Genomic DNA, 15,576 nt, shown 5'->3' with positions numbered 1-15,576 from the left:
AATTTCTGCTGTGACATTTGATACTGATGCTGTGGTTTTATCTGCTGAAGTCTTTAAGAAGGTGATGTTTTTTTTTAATCTTTCTGTGGGCTTTTTTTTTCCTTATTAAGCTTTTCTATTGTGATCAGGAATTGGGGCAGTGGGAACCAGTTAACCCGCCCATTCTTGCAGGCTCATTATTTCCAATAATTATTTTCAATTTCTTTTGATGGTTGACATTTTATAACATTTTGTCTTCTGTCTGTCTGTCACTCTCCTACTTAGAAATCTGTTCTGTCTGAATTGAACTCTCAGTTTAATGTATTAATGTATTTTTTAGAAAAAAAAATCTAACATAATAATGTTAGATTTTTTTCAAAATAACTTATTTTCCTTGTAAATGAGTCACAACAGTGTTAATCCACAGTGTGATTTCACTTTTCAAGTTTTTACACCTAATGCCTAATTTAATTTCCTTGATTCAACACTTTCTTTAGCTTTGGGGGTTGGAGCAAACAACGGAACTAATTTAGATGTTACATTCTCTAACATTTTATACAGAATAATTTTAAACAATTTTTATAACTGCTTGTTATATGACCTTGAGTTTACCTGACCTCTCTGCACCGGAGTCTGGTCTTCTGGACCTTGTCCTACTTCTAAAGTCTTGTTTGAAACTGTTCCTGCATTTGAGTCCAAACCGAGGCACATTAGATAGATGTCAGACACTGAGGTCAAGGTCAAAGTCATGTAACCTTCATCATTGATCAAAGGATGACCAGATTTCCATAAAAATGTTAACCACGGCTCAATATTTTCCTACCAGAATAATAATTGAGAATTTGTTTAGAATGAGAGTATTAAGTGTTTTCTGCAACAACAGCTGACTCATGATAACAACTGTATGACTGTAAATCAAAGTGTCGACTACCAAAGAGATTTAGTCATAGAGCATCCTCTCCCAGACCATCTGTGAACCATATCAACTCCATAACATAAGGAAGCATATGTCATTTGTTTTTAATATAAAGGACTGGCTTTCATTATTGGGAGTGAAGCTTTGTGAGGTTTGATCACTTTGATGTTTTTGGCCTAAGGTACTTTAGCAGATATGTGTTAACATAATTCACTTAATTCAATGAATTTTTGCTCATTTTTATGTCACTAATCACCAATAATAACCCTTGTTTAAGATCAGTCTTTTATTCTTTAAAGAAAGAACATTTACATCAGTGTCTCTCCTGAGGTGTAACATGTGACTATTTGGTCGTGGGATTGACTGCGTGCAAGTGTTCCAGAAAGCAAAAGATGCTCTGTATGTGATGGGGGATGGGTGAGGGTGTAAAGTAGAGAAGTCTAACTGAGACCCTCTAGAGAGGCGGGGGAGAGAAGGTGGGAGAATAGTCACCTGTGAGGTGATGGGAGCTCGGTGTACTTTTCATATGAAGACAGAAAGACGGATCTGACGTCCACAGGTTTAATTGGTGGTGGAGTCATAATTATTATAATTATTATTTTTATTTATAATAAATAATATTAATAATAAATAACCATAATTATATTAATTATATATTTTTCCTCATATATGTATGATGCAATGTTCGACACGTTGGTTAGAGGTACTGTACATGACAAAAACAACCAGTTAGTCCAAGCTGTTGTAAAATATTTCCTACATTTTCTACCTAGTTACAAGAGCTACACCACTGTTAGACATGTACCTGCTGTCAGCTGCAGCTTCAGTGCAGCAGTCAATCTGATCTTTTCACCATCAAAGACATCATTTTTACAGCAGTTTCACTGCCATCAGATGTATTTATGATCCAACAAATTAGGGCTGAACGTGGAATTTAGTGCAGATGTTTGTTTTTTTCTACTTTTCAGCATTTTGCTGTAGCCTGGTGTTGGCTTTGAGAGATAGTGTGATTGACTTGGTGGATCCAGTCATTGGGCTGAATGACCTTGGTGAAATGTCTTACAGCACATGAAGGCAGTTGCTGAGTGAATTCAATAATTCCCACATGAGACAGAGCTTGATTTAAAGATATCCAACAGAAGTGAAATCCTCTTCTTAATCCTCTGCCAAAAACTCAGCTGGATCAAAAACTGGGAATTTTCCACCGGTTTATGTTGGGAGGTGGTTAACTGACTCCCAGGCTCCGACGAGGATAAGCTGTTACCTCCAGTCATGTGCCTCCCTGCTGGTCACATCACACCACGAAAGGACAATAACATATGATTAATAAAACTAAACAGCTAAGAGGAGTATTGTGTGTGTGTGGTGTGTGTGTGCGCGCGCACGTGTGTGTGTTTATATAATATCTCAGAGCAAGCTGTAGTTAGATGGTACAGAATTTGATTCTCACCATCATGTTGGAAAAGTCAGCAGTGCGTGCAGAAAACGACTCAACAGCGATGGTGTTTATATCTAAATCATTTCAAAATGCCACTGATGACATAATTCATCATCCTGATGCCTGGTGCAGATGAGAGACCTGGGCCAGAATTGTATTAGCTGTGGATGTTCTGAGCTGTGTAACAGCCCAGGGGCTCAGTCACACAGTTTGACATGCAGGTGCGTGGAGTGTCCTGCAGCAAACAGGCAGCACTCTTGTCAGAGGTGTACCGAGGCATGACACGCAAACACACACACGTACATATATACACTCACACACACACACACACACAGCCCCCATCATGGCAGCCTTCCACCACAGGAAGGCTGATAAAAATATCACAAGCCCTATCAGGCAATTAAACGTGGAGAGGCAGTGGAGTGTGTTGGCAGCTTAATGGTTTCAGCCTACCCGCAGACGCGCCACTGTGGCTGGCCAACAGGGGGGGATTCAGACCGCTGATAGAGTGGGAAATGAAAAGGTGGGAAAAGTGGTTACATTGGTCTCAGTGAACAGTTTCTCCGCTGTGTGGTTAAGGAGAGGATTTAAAATATACTGTGGAGCAGCATTTTATCGTTTAGAAAGTAGTAAAATGATTGCCCTGCACAGATGAACAATTGTATTATTATTATTATTATTATTATTATTATTATTATCAATACATCTAATAATAATGTTGTTGTTATTATTATTATTATATAATTGATATTAATATATTTATTAATAATAATTGATTCTCTTTATTATTGAAAAACTGTGTTAAAGGAGATAAGTAGCATCTATTCTATATACCACTTAAACCATGTAATTCATTTTACAGCTCTGTGTTGCTTTTTACCCTGATGTCCTGAAACGCCCAGCCCCCCACTCCCTCTTCCCTTCTCCCCACCATGCTTCCCCCTCAGCAGATAGACTCTGTTTCATTATCTCTTAAAAACATGGCTCTATAGTGAGGGAACCCTTTGTAGTCTGAGATCACAGGGACTTGCACCTTAGCCACACTCACTTTGCATGATATGGTGACCCAGTGGCTGAATCAGTTCCAAACTAACAGGACATCATGGAGTCGGTGGACTGGTGATGGACGCTGCACAAACTCAGACGACCATTATCAACTGGCTGGTATCATGTCCCATGTCGGTGCTCTTGTCAAGTCCCACCACAGCAGTGATGTGTCATAAACACCCTATCGCCTCACACAATCTCAGCTAACTGATACAAGGTAGCCTCATGGTGGCGCTGAGCCCCAGTGGGTTTCTTGGTTTTAGTAGTTGTGTGAGACATAAATACAGGACGGAGAGATACAATAAGAACATGTCTCTGTACGTGTTTGTGTGTAGAATGAAATGGTTGCAGTAGAGGATCCAGATAAAGGTGGCGCTGATAGACCTGTCACTTGGATACAGTCAAACTGAAATAAACACACTATATGAAGAGAGGCTTATCCTATGTATTTGATGTTCACATCAAAAATTAGTAATTCATGCTAGAAAGGAAAAATATTTCACAAGAGAGAACAAAGGGCTGTGCTAGCAGAAGGTTTATTCCTAAATCAACAAAGAGAAAAGAGCAGAGAAAGGCTGAGTTCTTCACTTCTCCCATGTCATTTTACTGCTAACTTTACCTTCAAATGTCAAGGATAGAAGTGCCGAAAGCACCTGAGATCTACTATGGTCATAGGTAAATTATAATGTACATATAAGCACATAATTACAATAATAACTATATAGAATATTACTGTACGGAGTACTTTTTTATATCTAAATCTTGTGTCTTTCAACAGTTTCTGCAGATGAGCTCATGTGCCTCTGGGGTGTTTGGGTAGCTACATGCACAGTTGGCAGCAGATAACTCTACATGTTGCCAGTAGTGGTACAAATGTTGGACTTTTAGCAGGCTGTCGATGATTAGGGACACATAGGTAGAATAAATATCATAAATATTCCAGACATTTTTTTGTTTAATGTTTCAGGCTCAGTTCAGTTAAACACGTGAAGACATAATGAGGTGGACAGTGTAGATTTCGTTCTCGTTAAATAAACAATTACAAAACCAAAGATGGAAATAAAAAGGAGAGAAATGACTTGATATGATAGTTCAAGTCAGGGTTGGGTTGTTTCAGCACCATGGACAGCGATATATATTTCTTGTAAAATCTTTGTTTCACTTGCTGCTACTACCGAGTTCTCGATCCTCATTAGTGTAGAAGCTCCTGCCTCTGTCTACTCTTTTTCCCATCAGCATTAGAGGCCAAATAACTGGCTTCTAAATTACCACTGTAATCTTGCAGTTTCTCCCAGTCTGTGATCTACAGGAAAAAGCAAGAATTCGCACAAAGCTGGAATAAGTTGGAAAGCTCCCATTAGTGGACCACCACTCTTCATTTTTCCTTCTCACACTTTTTTCTAATGGGTAAAAAATAAGCCAGGCCACACATCAGAACATTTTGTAGCACTGACAAAGTGACTTATTACTTCTGGCTGTACACTTTCCTTTCCCTTGCTGAATTCATCAAGAGAGCCATGTCGCCCTCAGTAAGGCTGGCACCTGCTGCTGTTAGTCATGCCTATCCTTCTTTCTCTTTCTCTGACCTTGAGACAAAGATAAAGGTATACTGGTCCTAGAAACACCAGCAGCATTCAGTATACCTCTTCAGTGCACACACAAACAATAAAACAGATGAATTAATACACAGCAGCACAGTGGTTTAAGCCGAAACTGACTAGTGATGGAGGGTGAAAACCACATTGCATATCCACATTAATCACAGTTAGATGTAAAAGCCTCTCTGTGGTCCTTTTTTATGTCTCATTAACTTTCAGTCGCTGCTGGACTCTGATTTGTCACATTGTAATTGGGGTCGAAGAGCTATAATGTAGGTTTTCAGTATTTATGTGAAGTGAAACAATAAAAACAGTTATGGCAGCGTTACCAGATTTTCTTACTTTCACTTTGGAGGCTGTGCATTAGCACAGGGTGAATCGGTGCCGTCAATTACTCAGGACAGCGTGCAGTCATTCTGATAGCAAGCTGACGTTATGATGATGATGCATGAAACAAACTATCTACTGTGATCAACCACCTCCACTGGTGGAGCAACCATCCACGGCGGTGGAAGAAGCAACTGCGATAGGTCACGTGATCCAATTAACGACCGTTTTCCACACGGTGATGCACAGACAAAAGATGGAGCATGACTTTTTAATCAAATAAGGGAATGTAATGGCAGTAGAAGGAAGTCATTGTGACTGCTGAACTAATAAGGCAGTAGTTTCCTCCTGCAAGAATCAGCATTCTCAAAAACCTACCGCCCAAAACTCACATAAAGTAAATCCTAATTAGAACTGATGGACCACTTAGATTATAGTCTTGTTCTTCCCATGACCTTGGGCTTATATAAAGAATAAAGGACTTTGAAAGAAAAAGTTTGATCAATCTAAGTAGACACCGCTGGCATTAACACAATGAAAAGCGAGAGAAATCATGTCGCTGGCTTCCAGATGATCCTGTCTAATTCCTGTCAGCAGAACCACCTAATATAACCTGCTGTGTTTCAGCACCGTGTGCCTGTAGGCTAACAGTGAAGTAAGAGAGCACAGAAGAACACCGTTTGCTTCACACCAATTTAGAATCTAGTGACATTTCCCCGTTAGGGTTGTAGCTCATTCCTCACACCTATACTCGTTTTCTGAACACCTGTATGTCTATCACTGTGTAGCTTCCACCTCAGCTTCTGTGTTAGTTCACTCTATAAAAAAAATATAGTTGGACATTCCCGTGTCAGCCCAGTCTTTAGGTAAAGGCAGGGATATCAGGCCAGTACCATTTGCATACAAATTGCCCAGCTGGTACCTTGTTGTTATGACAACACACGGCTCCCAGAAATGGTTTGGAAGTGGAACACAGAAAGGAAGCAGCCACTGAGGGGGGTCATGTATAAAATAAATGTTTTAATGTTTTATTGTTGGTGAAATAGTTTTCTCAGATGTTTGCTGTGCAACAAAAAAAAAAAAGGAAAAGGAGATGGATGGAGAGCAGGATCATTTTTGAAAACACATGTTTGAAATAATAATGTTTAATGAGGTAAAAATAATAATTTAAAATATAAATATAATATCAAACATAATATATGACCTGATCCAATTTCTGTTTTACTGACCTGTTGATGAACTTTCCTCAAACTTCCTTTCTTTGTGTTAACCTGAATTTTTTTTTTTCTTTTTCTTTTTTCTCTGACCTTCATACAGTTGAATTAATTTCAGTGAGCTGGGCTGAAGTCTCTCTGCTGGTAAAGAACAGTGAACTTCACTGACAACACACTGTCCTCTACTGGTAGATACTGGAAGGGACATTTACACAACTCCGTGTTTCGTTAAACGTATTATAATGAAGTCTGAGGCCACCGAGCCCACACTTTCTCAGAGTCATTCTGGCTCAGCTTACTGGCCATTAAAATTGTTTTGCTCTGGGTTTTGTGGGCATTCTGTGAACTCTGCATATCTGTTTAAACCAGCAGCCTGAACGAGACTCAGGTTTAATCATTGGTCTCTCCACAACTGCCAAATCACTGTAGGCTAATCAGTGCCTCTGTTACAAGGTAATGGAGCTGCTCCTGACTCTGGTACTTGACCTCGTTCTGCCTGTAGAGTGCTGCTCTGTGTGCACGAGGGCGCCCCTTACCCCCACCCACACAGGTAAAACTCTACAATTTATTTTCCTGTCTTGTGCATCAACAAGAGGAGAGCCCCCAGTGATGTGTTACAGATTGTTAGAGAAAACTGGTGCAAACCACTCCAGCCCAGATTGAAAGTCCTGAATCAGCTAGGACATCTGCGTCCATGCGTGTTGCACCCTTTACCCTTGGGATGGTAGGTGGTGACTCGACCTTCCTACCTTGAATATAAATGCTACGGTACTGTTGTTGAATTGCTGTCGGTTCGCAACGGTATCCAAGGTCAGAACCCTCAGGCAGGTCAGATTTTTACTCAAGCACCACACAGGTCATTTACTGCCTACTATCAGCATGGCCACCCGTTGGGGACTCTGTGGCGCTGGGAAGATCAGCCATGACTTCAGTGTTGCAATGAAGACTTTGCCTCCAGGTGATCACCAGGTGCTACAACCGCTCAACCACGTCGTCATCCCCTCTTTGAGATGCCTCATTTGCTGCTGACAGAGCAGCAGTGAAATAAATGTTGAGTGTTTTTTTCTTTCCTTCTTATGTGCAGATAGCCGTCATTGCAGCCAGAAGCCTGGAGCGTGCCAAGGAGTTCGCCAAGAAGCATGGTATTCCTAAGGCCTATGGCAGCTACGAGGAGCTGGCCAAAGACCCTGACATTGGTAAGTGAAGAGCAAGTAACAACCTTTGGACAGAGGCACAAAATTAGTGTGTTGTTCCCCCTCCCAGATGTTGTGTACGTGGGAGTTCTACACACAGAGCACTGGAGGGTTGGTCTGCTGTTCCTCAATGCTGGGAAAAACGTCTTGTGTGAAAAACCTTTTGCCATGAACGCTAGACAGGTGAAAGAGCTGGTTGCTGCTGCCAAGAAAAACAACGTCTTTTTGATGGAGGTGAGGGTTTAAAGATGGGTCTGTGTTACATGTTGGATTTTTTTGCATCACATTTATTGAATGAGTATCTTTAAGGCAGGATGTCAGGTTGAAGCTTCAGTTTTATTTCATTAATTTACCAACAACCTTGTTACAGTCAACCTTCAAACAGTAGTTTAAACCTGGGTTATACACATATTAGCATAGCATTTACTCATAGGAAGTAAAAAGCAGTTTAGTAATATACTGGAGATCACAGGAAACTACAGCACCAATGTTATGTTTTTGCAGTGGTGCTACAGGGTGTTGTCCCTTCTATCCCTCCTAGGCCATCTGGTCCCGCTGTTTCCCTGTGTACTCTGAGGTGCGCCGGCTGCTGACGGAGGCAGCAGTAGGGGAGGTGAAGCTGGTAAAGGCCTACTTTGGCTCCCCACAGCTCCACATTCCCCGCTCTGTGAAGAAAGAGTTGGGCGGAGGAGCGCTGCTAGATATCGGAGTGTACTGCCTACAGTTCATCCTGATGGTGTTTAACGGAGAGAGGCCAAAGTCCATCCAAGCCACAGGGGTGCTGCTTGACTCAGGTTTGGTGACCACTGCAGCACAGGCAGCAAATGTATGCTGTAAATGTGTGCCATTGTTTAACACACAGCACAGATTAGTAACTGTCAGTCAGACAAACATTAGAGCAGAACAGAACTGTGTTGTGGGAACAAAATTAAATTATATATATTATATTTAAGGCAGGCTGTTACAAGCAAAAGCTTACCATACATAAAATATATATTTTATATATATAAAATATATATATAAATAATATATATTTATATATAAAAATAAAAAATACACTAACACTGTGAGTGAGTGGAATGTGCGGAATTAAACTTGGATTTCACCATTTTTATAATAATAATAAACAATAATGATAACAACAACAATAACAACAATAAGTGTTGTTGTTATTGTGTTGTTGTTGTTTTTGTGAAATATATGTTATAGATTATTGTTAATTATTATTGTCATCAGGATTATCATTGTTATTCAGAATAATGTCATTAATTTGGTTATTCCTTCTTCCCATATTTCCATACATATTAGAGGTGGACGAATCAGTCGTGGTGGTGATGAAGTTCTCTGGGAATAGAATAGCGTTCTGTTCCTTTTCGATTGCCACTCGACTTCCAAATGATGCCATCATCGCTGGCACAGAGGGCTCCATTCAAGTACGATACACTAGGCTTAATTGAGTAAACGTTGAGGTGCTAAGACTAATGGGTAATTCTGTGTTACCCCTTGTGAACCTCTTTACCTACAGAAAGCCCCTCATTGAGGTTAAGTAAGTAAGTAAAGTCAAGTGTGCGAGCTAACCAGCCCTCCAGAGATTATCAGTGCTGATATTTAAATTTTATACCCCTTGAATTCCATAAAGGGCAAAACTAGTGCAAATATCAATTTACCTCAACACAAAACTTTTTTTTCATATGCCCCAACAGGTTTTTGGTCCTATGCACTGTCCGACCACACTGGTGGTTAACAACAAGGAGACTGAGTATCCTCTGCCTGAACCAAGCTTATCTCTGAATTTTACAAACAGCACTGGGCTTCGATATGAGGCAGAAGAAGTCAGGCAGTGCCTGCTCAAGGGTAACGAAAAACAAAAAATAAATAATCTTGGGTTAAATTATTGACATTGATGTACACAAATATATCAGAAGCAAACATTATTCAACATGAAAAAAAATTACACTTCCTGTGTTAATTTTTTACATACACATATTTATAGTTAAAGATTATAACTCAGGTGTGACCAAGTGCCTTATGCTTGTGTTCAACTCCTCCTCCTTATCCACAGGACTGAAACAGAGTCCACAGATGCCTCTGGCCCATTCTGTCCTCCTGACAGAGATCATGGACGAAATCAGGAGACAGGTGGGAGTTGTCTTCAACCAAGACAGGCACTGACGTGACTCCAGAGCCAAGCTGTTTCATCTGACCCAGACCTGTTCAGGTGGATCAGGTCACAGTTGATCAGTGCAGACTTTGGATTTTTGACTTACACAGATGACTCAGACGACAAAGCCCGAGCTCCATAAATGATTCCTGTTTCAAGGGTTATTAAATTATACAATCAATAAATTATTCCACATTAACATTTGGAAAGCTTTAACCTCTGGTATTGAGGGTTTTTTTTCTCTATGTACTATATATGTATCCCTTTACCTCCAATCAGAGTAATTCTAACCCACAACTATAGTTCTGTATGAGTCTTAATCCGTGGTTATACAGTTTTATTCTCAAAATCCAGTGGAAAACCAAGAAAGTCACGGTGTAAATAAACAGAGCCACAGAAGTGTGTGTCGACATCCTGTAATCAAGTCATCAGCTCTTTAAAGACTAACCCAGCTGTCACTGTGAGGCATGTGATTGATGAATCCAATAAAGGCCTGATTGTGGAAGCCATGTTTTCATTTCAAGTATCATCCGCTGCAGAGAAGAAGAAGAGACGTGGAGTGGCACATCTGAATCAGAGCGTGCTGTCTTGCCTGACCCTTGATGGATAGGACAAATAGATCCATGTTCTCTGAACAAAAAATAGGTTGAACTGTCTGCTATTTTCAAGGCTGAGACAAAGACATGCCGATACGTGTCAGCACAGAGCACAGCTCATTTATTTGGTGTTTGCTCATAATTATTTGGACCCGCTGAACTCTTAAAAGAAGACTACGTGTGGCTAATACACACATCAGCTCTGGAGGCCAAATGTTTTCAGTACAATCACATTAATTTAAGAGGAAATTTAAATACGTATTCATTTCCTGTTGGCCACATCTAGTACTTTGTGACAGAATAACTAATTACATTCATGGTACGAAGTCAATTGGGTTGTGAACAAGTCAATGATCTCAAGGACACACACACAAAAACGTGCACTAGTCCACGATGACAATAAATCTAATAAACTGAATATAACAATGAATAAAAGTGAAGTAATGAGGACACACACTTCACAGAACTAATATAAATTGAAGACCTATTAAAAAGTGTCAATGCTTCATGGCCATTCTTTTCATTGCAATATTCTTTAATGTATACATTGTACCAGCATAAATAGAGGGACTCATTAGGTATCAAATAATGTGTATAAAAATACAAAAGAAATACTTAAAATAGTAAAAGCTGGGGTAAAAATACTACTTCACCTGCAAACAACAACAACAACATCTATATAAGTACTCAGTGATCCTCGTCATTTTATTCGAGGCAGTAAAGTAAAAGGCAACTGGACTGTCTTCTTAGAAAGAAGACGTTTCAAAACAGGAGAAGAATTTTGGATAAAACGGTGAAACGTCTACTTATAATGCTTATAAATAATAATAATAATAATAATCATAATAATCATAATAATCATAATAATCATATACCATACTATGACCCCATACGTGGGCTCCACCTTGTGGCTAAAAGTAGCCATTACCGTTATAAATCACGACGTGGTTACGTCACTTCCTTTATCCAAGTGGTTCACGATTCAACATGGCTACCCGGTGGGGAATCTGCGGCGCTGGGAAGATTAGTAATGATTTCACTGTGGCTCTAAACACTCTGTCAGCAGACGAACACCAGGTACCGCAGGGCTGTCAGTGTTAGTGACGAAAATACTGTAGACTTTTTGAAGAGTTTTGAACAGTCAGTGTTTCTGCGATTAAAATAAAGTTAAGTATGAAAGCTTGGCCAGCTAGCGATACACGAACGATCCGCGTAGCAGTAAATACTTCTCAAAGTACTGTTTACATACATTTAAATATGGTGTTAAGTATAACATTAGTATCAATTGTTATGTTGAACTTTAGGAATATATCTGCATAACTTTTCCTTGGAAAACTTTGGGCTACCGTGTAGAAGGTGATAGAAAACCTTTCTTTTCTCAGGTTGTGGCTGTGGCAGCTCGCAACTTAGAAAATGCACAAGAGTTTGCGAAAACGCACAGCATCTCCAGAGTGCATGGAAGCTACGAGGAGCTGGCCGCAGATCCAGACGTAGGTCAGTGCATGAAATATAAATAAACATCGGACAAAACCCGGAGGCCGGCAGACTTCTACACCATGTACTTTTATACGTGTGTACAGATGTGGTTTATATTGGAGTTATACACCCGTACCACCTATCCACTTGTTTGCTCTTTACAAATGCGAAGAAGAATGTGCTCTGTGAGAAGCCGCTGGCCATGAACAGTAAAGAGGTGAAGGAGATCCTGAGCTCAGCCAGGAGGAATGACGTCTTCCTCATGGAGGTGAGGTTAATGTAGAGCACTCACACCAGTACAAAAAACAACTAAATGTGTAGACGAATCAGACACTAATGCAGGGTCTTCATGTGGTAACTATCGTAAAAACAGTCACGATGTACAGTAGGTTTTGTAATTCGTGGTGTTCACCATATTAAACACAGTCTAAGTGCATATGATTGGTGGATACTATAAAAACAAGAAAATGTGTTGACATTGTTTTGTCTATTCTGTCATTATGGGTCTGCGTGTTAAGTACCATAACATTTCAAAAGCTTATCCTCCTCTTCACTCATATATATATATATATATATATATATATATATATATGTGTGTGTGTGTTTCAGGCTTTATTGTGCCAAACCTCTGACATTTGCTGTATCTGCTGTTTATCTGGTCTGTATTTAGTTAATTTTGTTATTTCAAATGTCACAGCTTCAGTTGAACAAGACTTCTTTCTGTGGACGGCTACAGCACTACAAATTACCTTTAAAACACGAAGCTGTGTTCATAGTAATTTTCTATACAAATAAGATCCTATAAAAAAGACAAAAATAAAGGTTTCATAAAAAATGAATAAAAATGCACTCATTTGCTTTATGGTTAAAATTCGGAAAAAAACCTAATTCTTTTGGTACGTCAACCATTGTTTAGAAGCAACATACTTTACAAATAATTTTCTGAAAAATTCTTAAAAAAATATGAAAATAATTGAAAACAGAATAATTTGCCCTAAAATACATAGTTATGTCTCTTTTAATGGTTGAATTAAAAAAATATATACTTTTGGTATGTCAACCATTGATCAAAAAGCAACATATTATACTAATAAGATTTAGAAGAAGTCTTTGAGAAAAGGTTACTTTTATAGTCTTGTAATTCAGTTACTTTTTAGGAGAAGTAACTAGTAACTATTACTAGTTATCATTCCACACACTGTCCTTGATATTGCGCAGATGCACATGATGCAAATGCAGTCAGAGCCGACAGTCTCAAGTTTACAATTGATTTCAGTGCAAAATAATTTGGTTAAAACCAATTTAATACATGGCAAATACCACGACTAAGACTTTCTTTGGTTGATAACAGCTTTGGTTGATTACAGCTTTAATTACCACCTCAGCGAGTTATTAATAACTGGCTGTTTTTCACTTTAGGCGATCTGGACCCGCTTTTTCCCAGCCTCTGTGGAGATCAGAAGACTTCTGGCCCACGGGGAAGTGGGTGAGGTGCAGATGGTCAAGGCAGAATTCGGTGTCCCATTGATGGACGTACAGAGGTCAGTGAAGAAGGAATTAGGGGGTGGAACCATACTAGACCTGGGCATCTACTGTCTGCAGTTCATATGCATGGTGTACAATGGAGAAAAGCCGGAGTGCATTCAGGCCATGGGAGTCTGCCAGGAGACAGGTGAGGAACAGAGTAGGAAAACCACTGCAGTCGTCGCACAACTTTTGATTTTACCATTGGAGTTACATGGTTTATAATGTTCCAGTCCGGTCTAAACTTTTAGTCAATGAGAGTTTCTACAGGGAGTGTTCATGCCATAAAAGTTATTTTTGAACTCATTTCTTTTCTGTGCCTTCAGGCACAATAAAGTCCCCAAGTGTCATCAGTCATTCAGGCTGTGGTGTTTCCGACATGCTGAACTCATTTTGGTTCACAGGCCGCATACAACCTTATTAGATATCAAGTGGGCCGGACTAGTAAAATTGTAACATAATAAATTATAAATAACAATAAGTCCATGTTTTTCCAGGTATATTCAAATTTTTTATTATTGTTTATATTTAATGCATTCATAATAATTTTACAAAAAATATCCTCAACATGAAGTGTTTGTGTATTTTTTTATTCTCAAAATTCATCAAGTGGACCACTTTTGGCCCGCAGGCTGTATGTTTGACATCCCCGCTCTAGAGATTTCTTTGCACTGTTAAATACTTTTATGCAAATGTGTTTGTGTGATTTGCTGTTGTTCCAGGAGTGGATGAGACCGTGGTGGTCACGCTGAAGTTCTCCTACAACAGAATGGCTGTGTTCACTTGCTCATCCAAGATCCAGCTACAAAATGAGGCCTCCATTACAGGCACTAAAGGCACGATCAGGGTAGGTCATGACCACAGGGCCACATATTGCAGTTTGGGAAATATTATAAAATGCAAAATATTTATAATATAAAAAGATGAGCTCAAGTATGAGGCAGTTATATATTAGTATTATGTTGTGAAAAAATGTGACAAATCAATCAGTTAATATAGTGTCCACTGGTCTTTTCATAGGTCCCTGCCCACATGTGGTGCCCGACCTCATTAGTGGTGAATGGTGTGGAGACTCAGTACCCGTTGCCAGAACCATATTTGCCTCTTAACTTCATCTGCAGCACAGGGATGCGATATGAGGCAGATGAGGTTCGACAGTGTCTGCTTAAAGGTACTATTATATTTTCTATTATATTAAAGGTACTTATACTTATATTTATACATTACTTGTAATACAATTTCTCAACAACCGGTGGCACCCCAAACAATAAAAGTTCTACATGTTTACTTTGTAATCTGTGTAGGGCTGAAGGAGAGTGCAGTTATGTCTCATGCTGACTCCCTTCTGTTGGCAGAGGTGGAGGATGGGATCCGGAGGCAGGTTGGAGTCGTGTATGAGCAGGATGCCAAGTAACAAAATACACACATTTAGGGTGTGATTACCTAACAACTATGATAAAATATGTGCAATGCAACAGGTACATTTGTTTACTGGTAAAACTTGACCTCAATACATGAAAACAACGTACTGTATTTTCCGAACTATACTTGGCTCTGGAGTATTTGTTGCATTTGGTAAAGTCCTTGTGTTAGAGATCTTCAAAAATAAAACTCTCAAAAATGAATAAAAATGCGCTAATTTGTTTCAAAATACTTAGCGATGCCCTATTTGTGGTTAAAAAGCAGAAAAAATATACTTTTTTGGTACCCCATCTTTTGATCACAGTGGAATCTTAGTCAAATAAGTTCCTGAACAAATCTCCGAAAATAAAAGTTTCTCAAAAATGACTAAAAATGCACCAATTTGCCTTAAAATACTTAGCTATGTCCATGTTTGTGGTTAAAATTCAGAAAAAAATTTTTTTTTGCTATGCCAACTTTGGATCACAGTAAATTACTATACCAATAACTTCCTGCGTGGAGGAAGTTCACTGTCACTGCTCACTGTATTCTCTTGTACGAGGACCTGTGACACACACGACTGACATGACGTGGCCACAAAGGAAACATTTTTGTCAGTTTATCAGAGTTCTAATAGGCCAGGTCTGGAAATGTTAATGGTGAGTGTAGCCTCATGTTAACTCAGATTTACAACAGAAACAAAAAC

General features: G+C 39.3%; 2 protein-coding genes across 2 annotated transcripts; both read left to right on the top strand.

The window, feature by feature from the left end:
- The first annotated feature begins 7,235 nt into the window (after positions 1-7,235).
- LOC103378997 (trans-1,2-dihydrobenzene-1,2-diol dehydrogenase-like) lies at positions 7,236-10,378 on the top strand. Its single transcript, XM_008310384.2, has 7 exons — positions 7,236-7,488; positions 7,604-7,715; positions 7,783-7,946; positions 8,254-8,506; positions 9,021-9,145; positions 9,416-9,566; positions 9,775-10,378. The coding sequence occupies exons 1-7, from the start codon at positions 7,399-7,401 to the stop codon at positions 9,882-9,884; spliced, it is 1,005 nt and encodes a 334-aa protein (XP_008308606.1). The 5' UTR covers positions 7,236-7,398; the 3' UTR covers positions 9,885-10,378.
- Positions 10,379-11,421: 1,043 nt separating this feature from the next.
- On the top strand, positions 11,422-15,100 carry dhdh.2 (dihydrodiol dehydrogenase, tandem duplicate 2). The gene is made up of 7 exons (XM_008310381.3): positions 11,422-11,546; positions 11,852-11,963; positions 12,050-12,213; positions 13,365-13,617; positions 14,192-14,316; positions 14,490-14,640; positions 14,774-15,100. Exons 1-7 carry the CDS (start codon positions 11,457-11,459, stop codon positions 14,881-14,883), a joined length of 1,005 nt encoding a protein of 334 aa, XP_008308603.1. The 5' UTR covers positions 11,422-11,456; the 3' UTR covers positions 14,884-15,100.
- Positions 15,101-15,576: the final 476 nt, after the last annotated feature.

This window comes from Cynoglossus semilaevis, chromosome 5 (assembly GCF_000523025.1).
Source record: "Cynoglossus semilaevis isolate Cse_v1.0 chromosome 5, Cse_v1.0, whole genome shotgun sequence".
Classification (NCBI taxonomy): domain Eukaryota; kingdom Metazoa; phylum Chordata; class Actinopteri; order Pleuronectiformes; family Cynoglossidae; genus Cynoglossus; species Cynoglossus semilaevis.
This window is presented reverse-complemented; position numbering and strand designations above follow the sequence as displayed.

Excerpts from the sequence above, each read along its gene's own strand:
- LOC103378997 (XM_008310384.2), top strand. The coding sequence starts at position 7,399 with ATGGCCACCCGTTGGGGACTCTGTGGCGCTGGGAAGATCAGCCATGAC. Across the intron at positions 7,489-7,603 it reads TGCCTCCAGGTGATCACCAG|ATAGCCGTCATTGCAGCCAG; the intron begins GTGCTACAACCG and ends TCTTATGTGCAG. Across the intron at positions 9,567-9,774 it reads CAGGCAGTGCCTGCTCAAGG|GACTGAAACAGAGTCCACAG; the intron begins GTAACGAAAAAC and ends CCTTATCCACAG.
- dhdh.2 (XM_008310381.3), top strand. The coding sequence starts at position 11,457 with ATGGCTACCCGGTGGGGAATCTGCGGCGCTGGGAAGATTAGTAATGAT. Across the intron at positions 11,964-12,049 it reads GGCCGCAGATCCAGACGTAG|ATGTGGTTTATATTGGAGTT; the intron begins GTCAGTGCATGA and ends ACGTGTGTACAG. Across the intron at positions 13,618-14,191 it reads GGGAGTCTGCCAGGAGACAG|GAGTGGATGAGACCGTGGTG; the intron begins GTGAGGAACAGA and ends CTGTTGTTCCAG.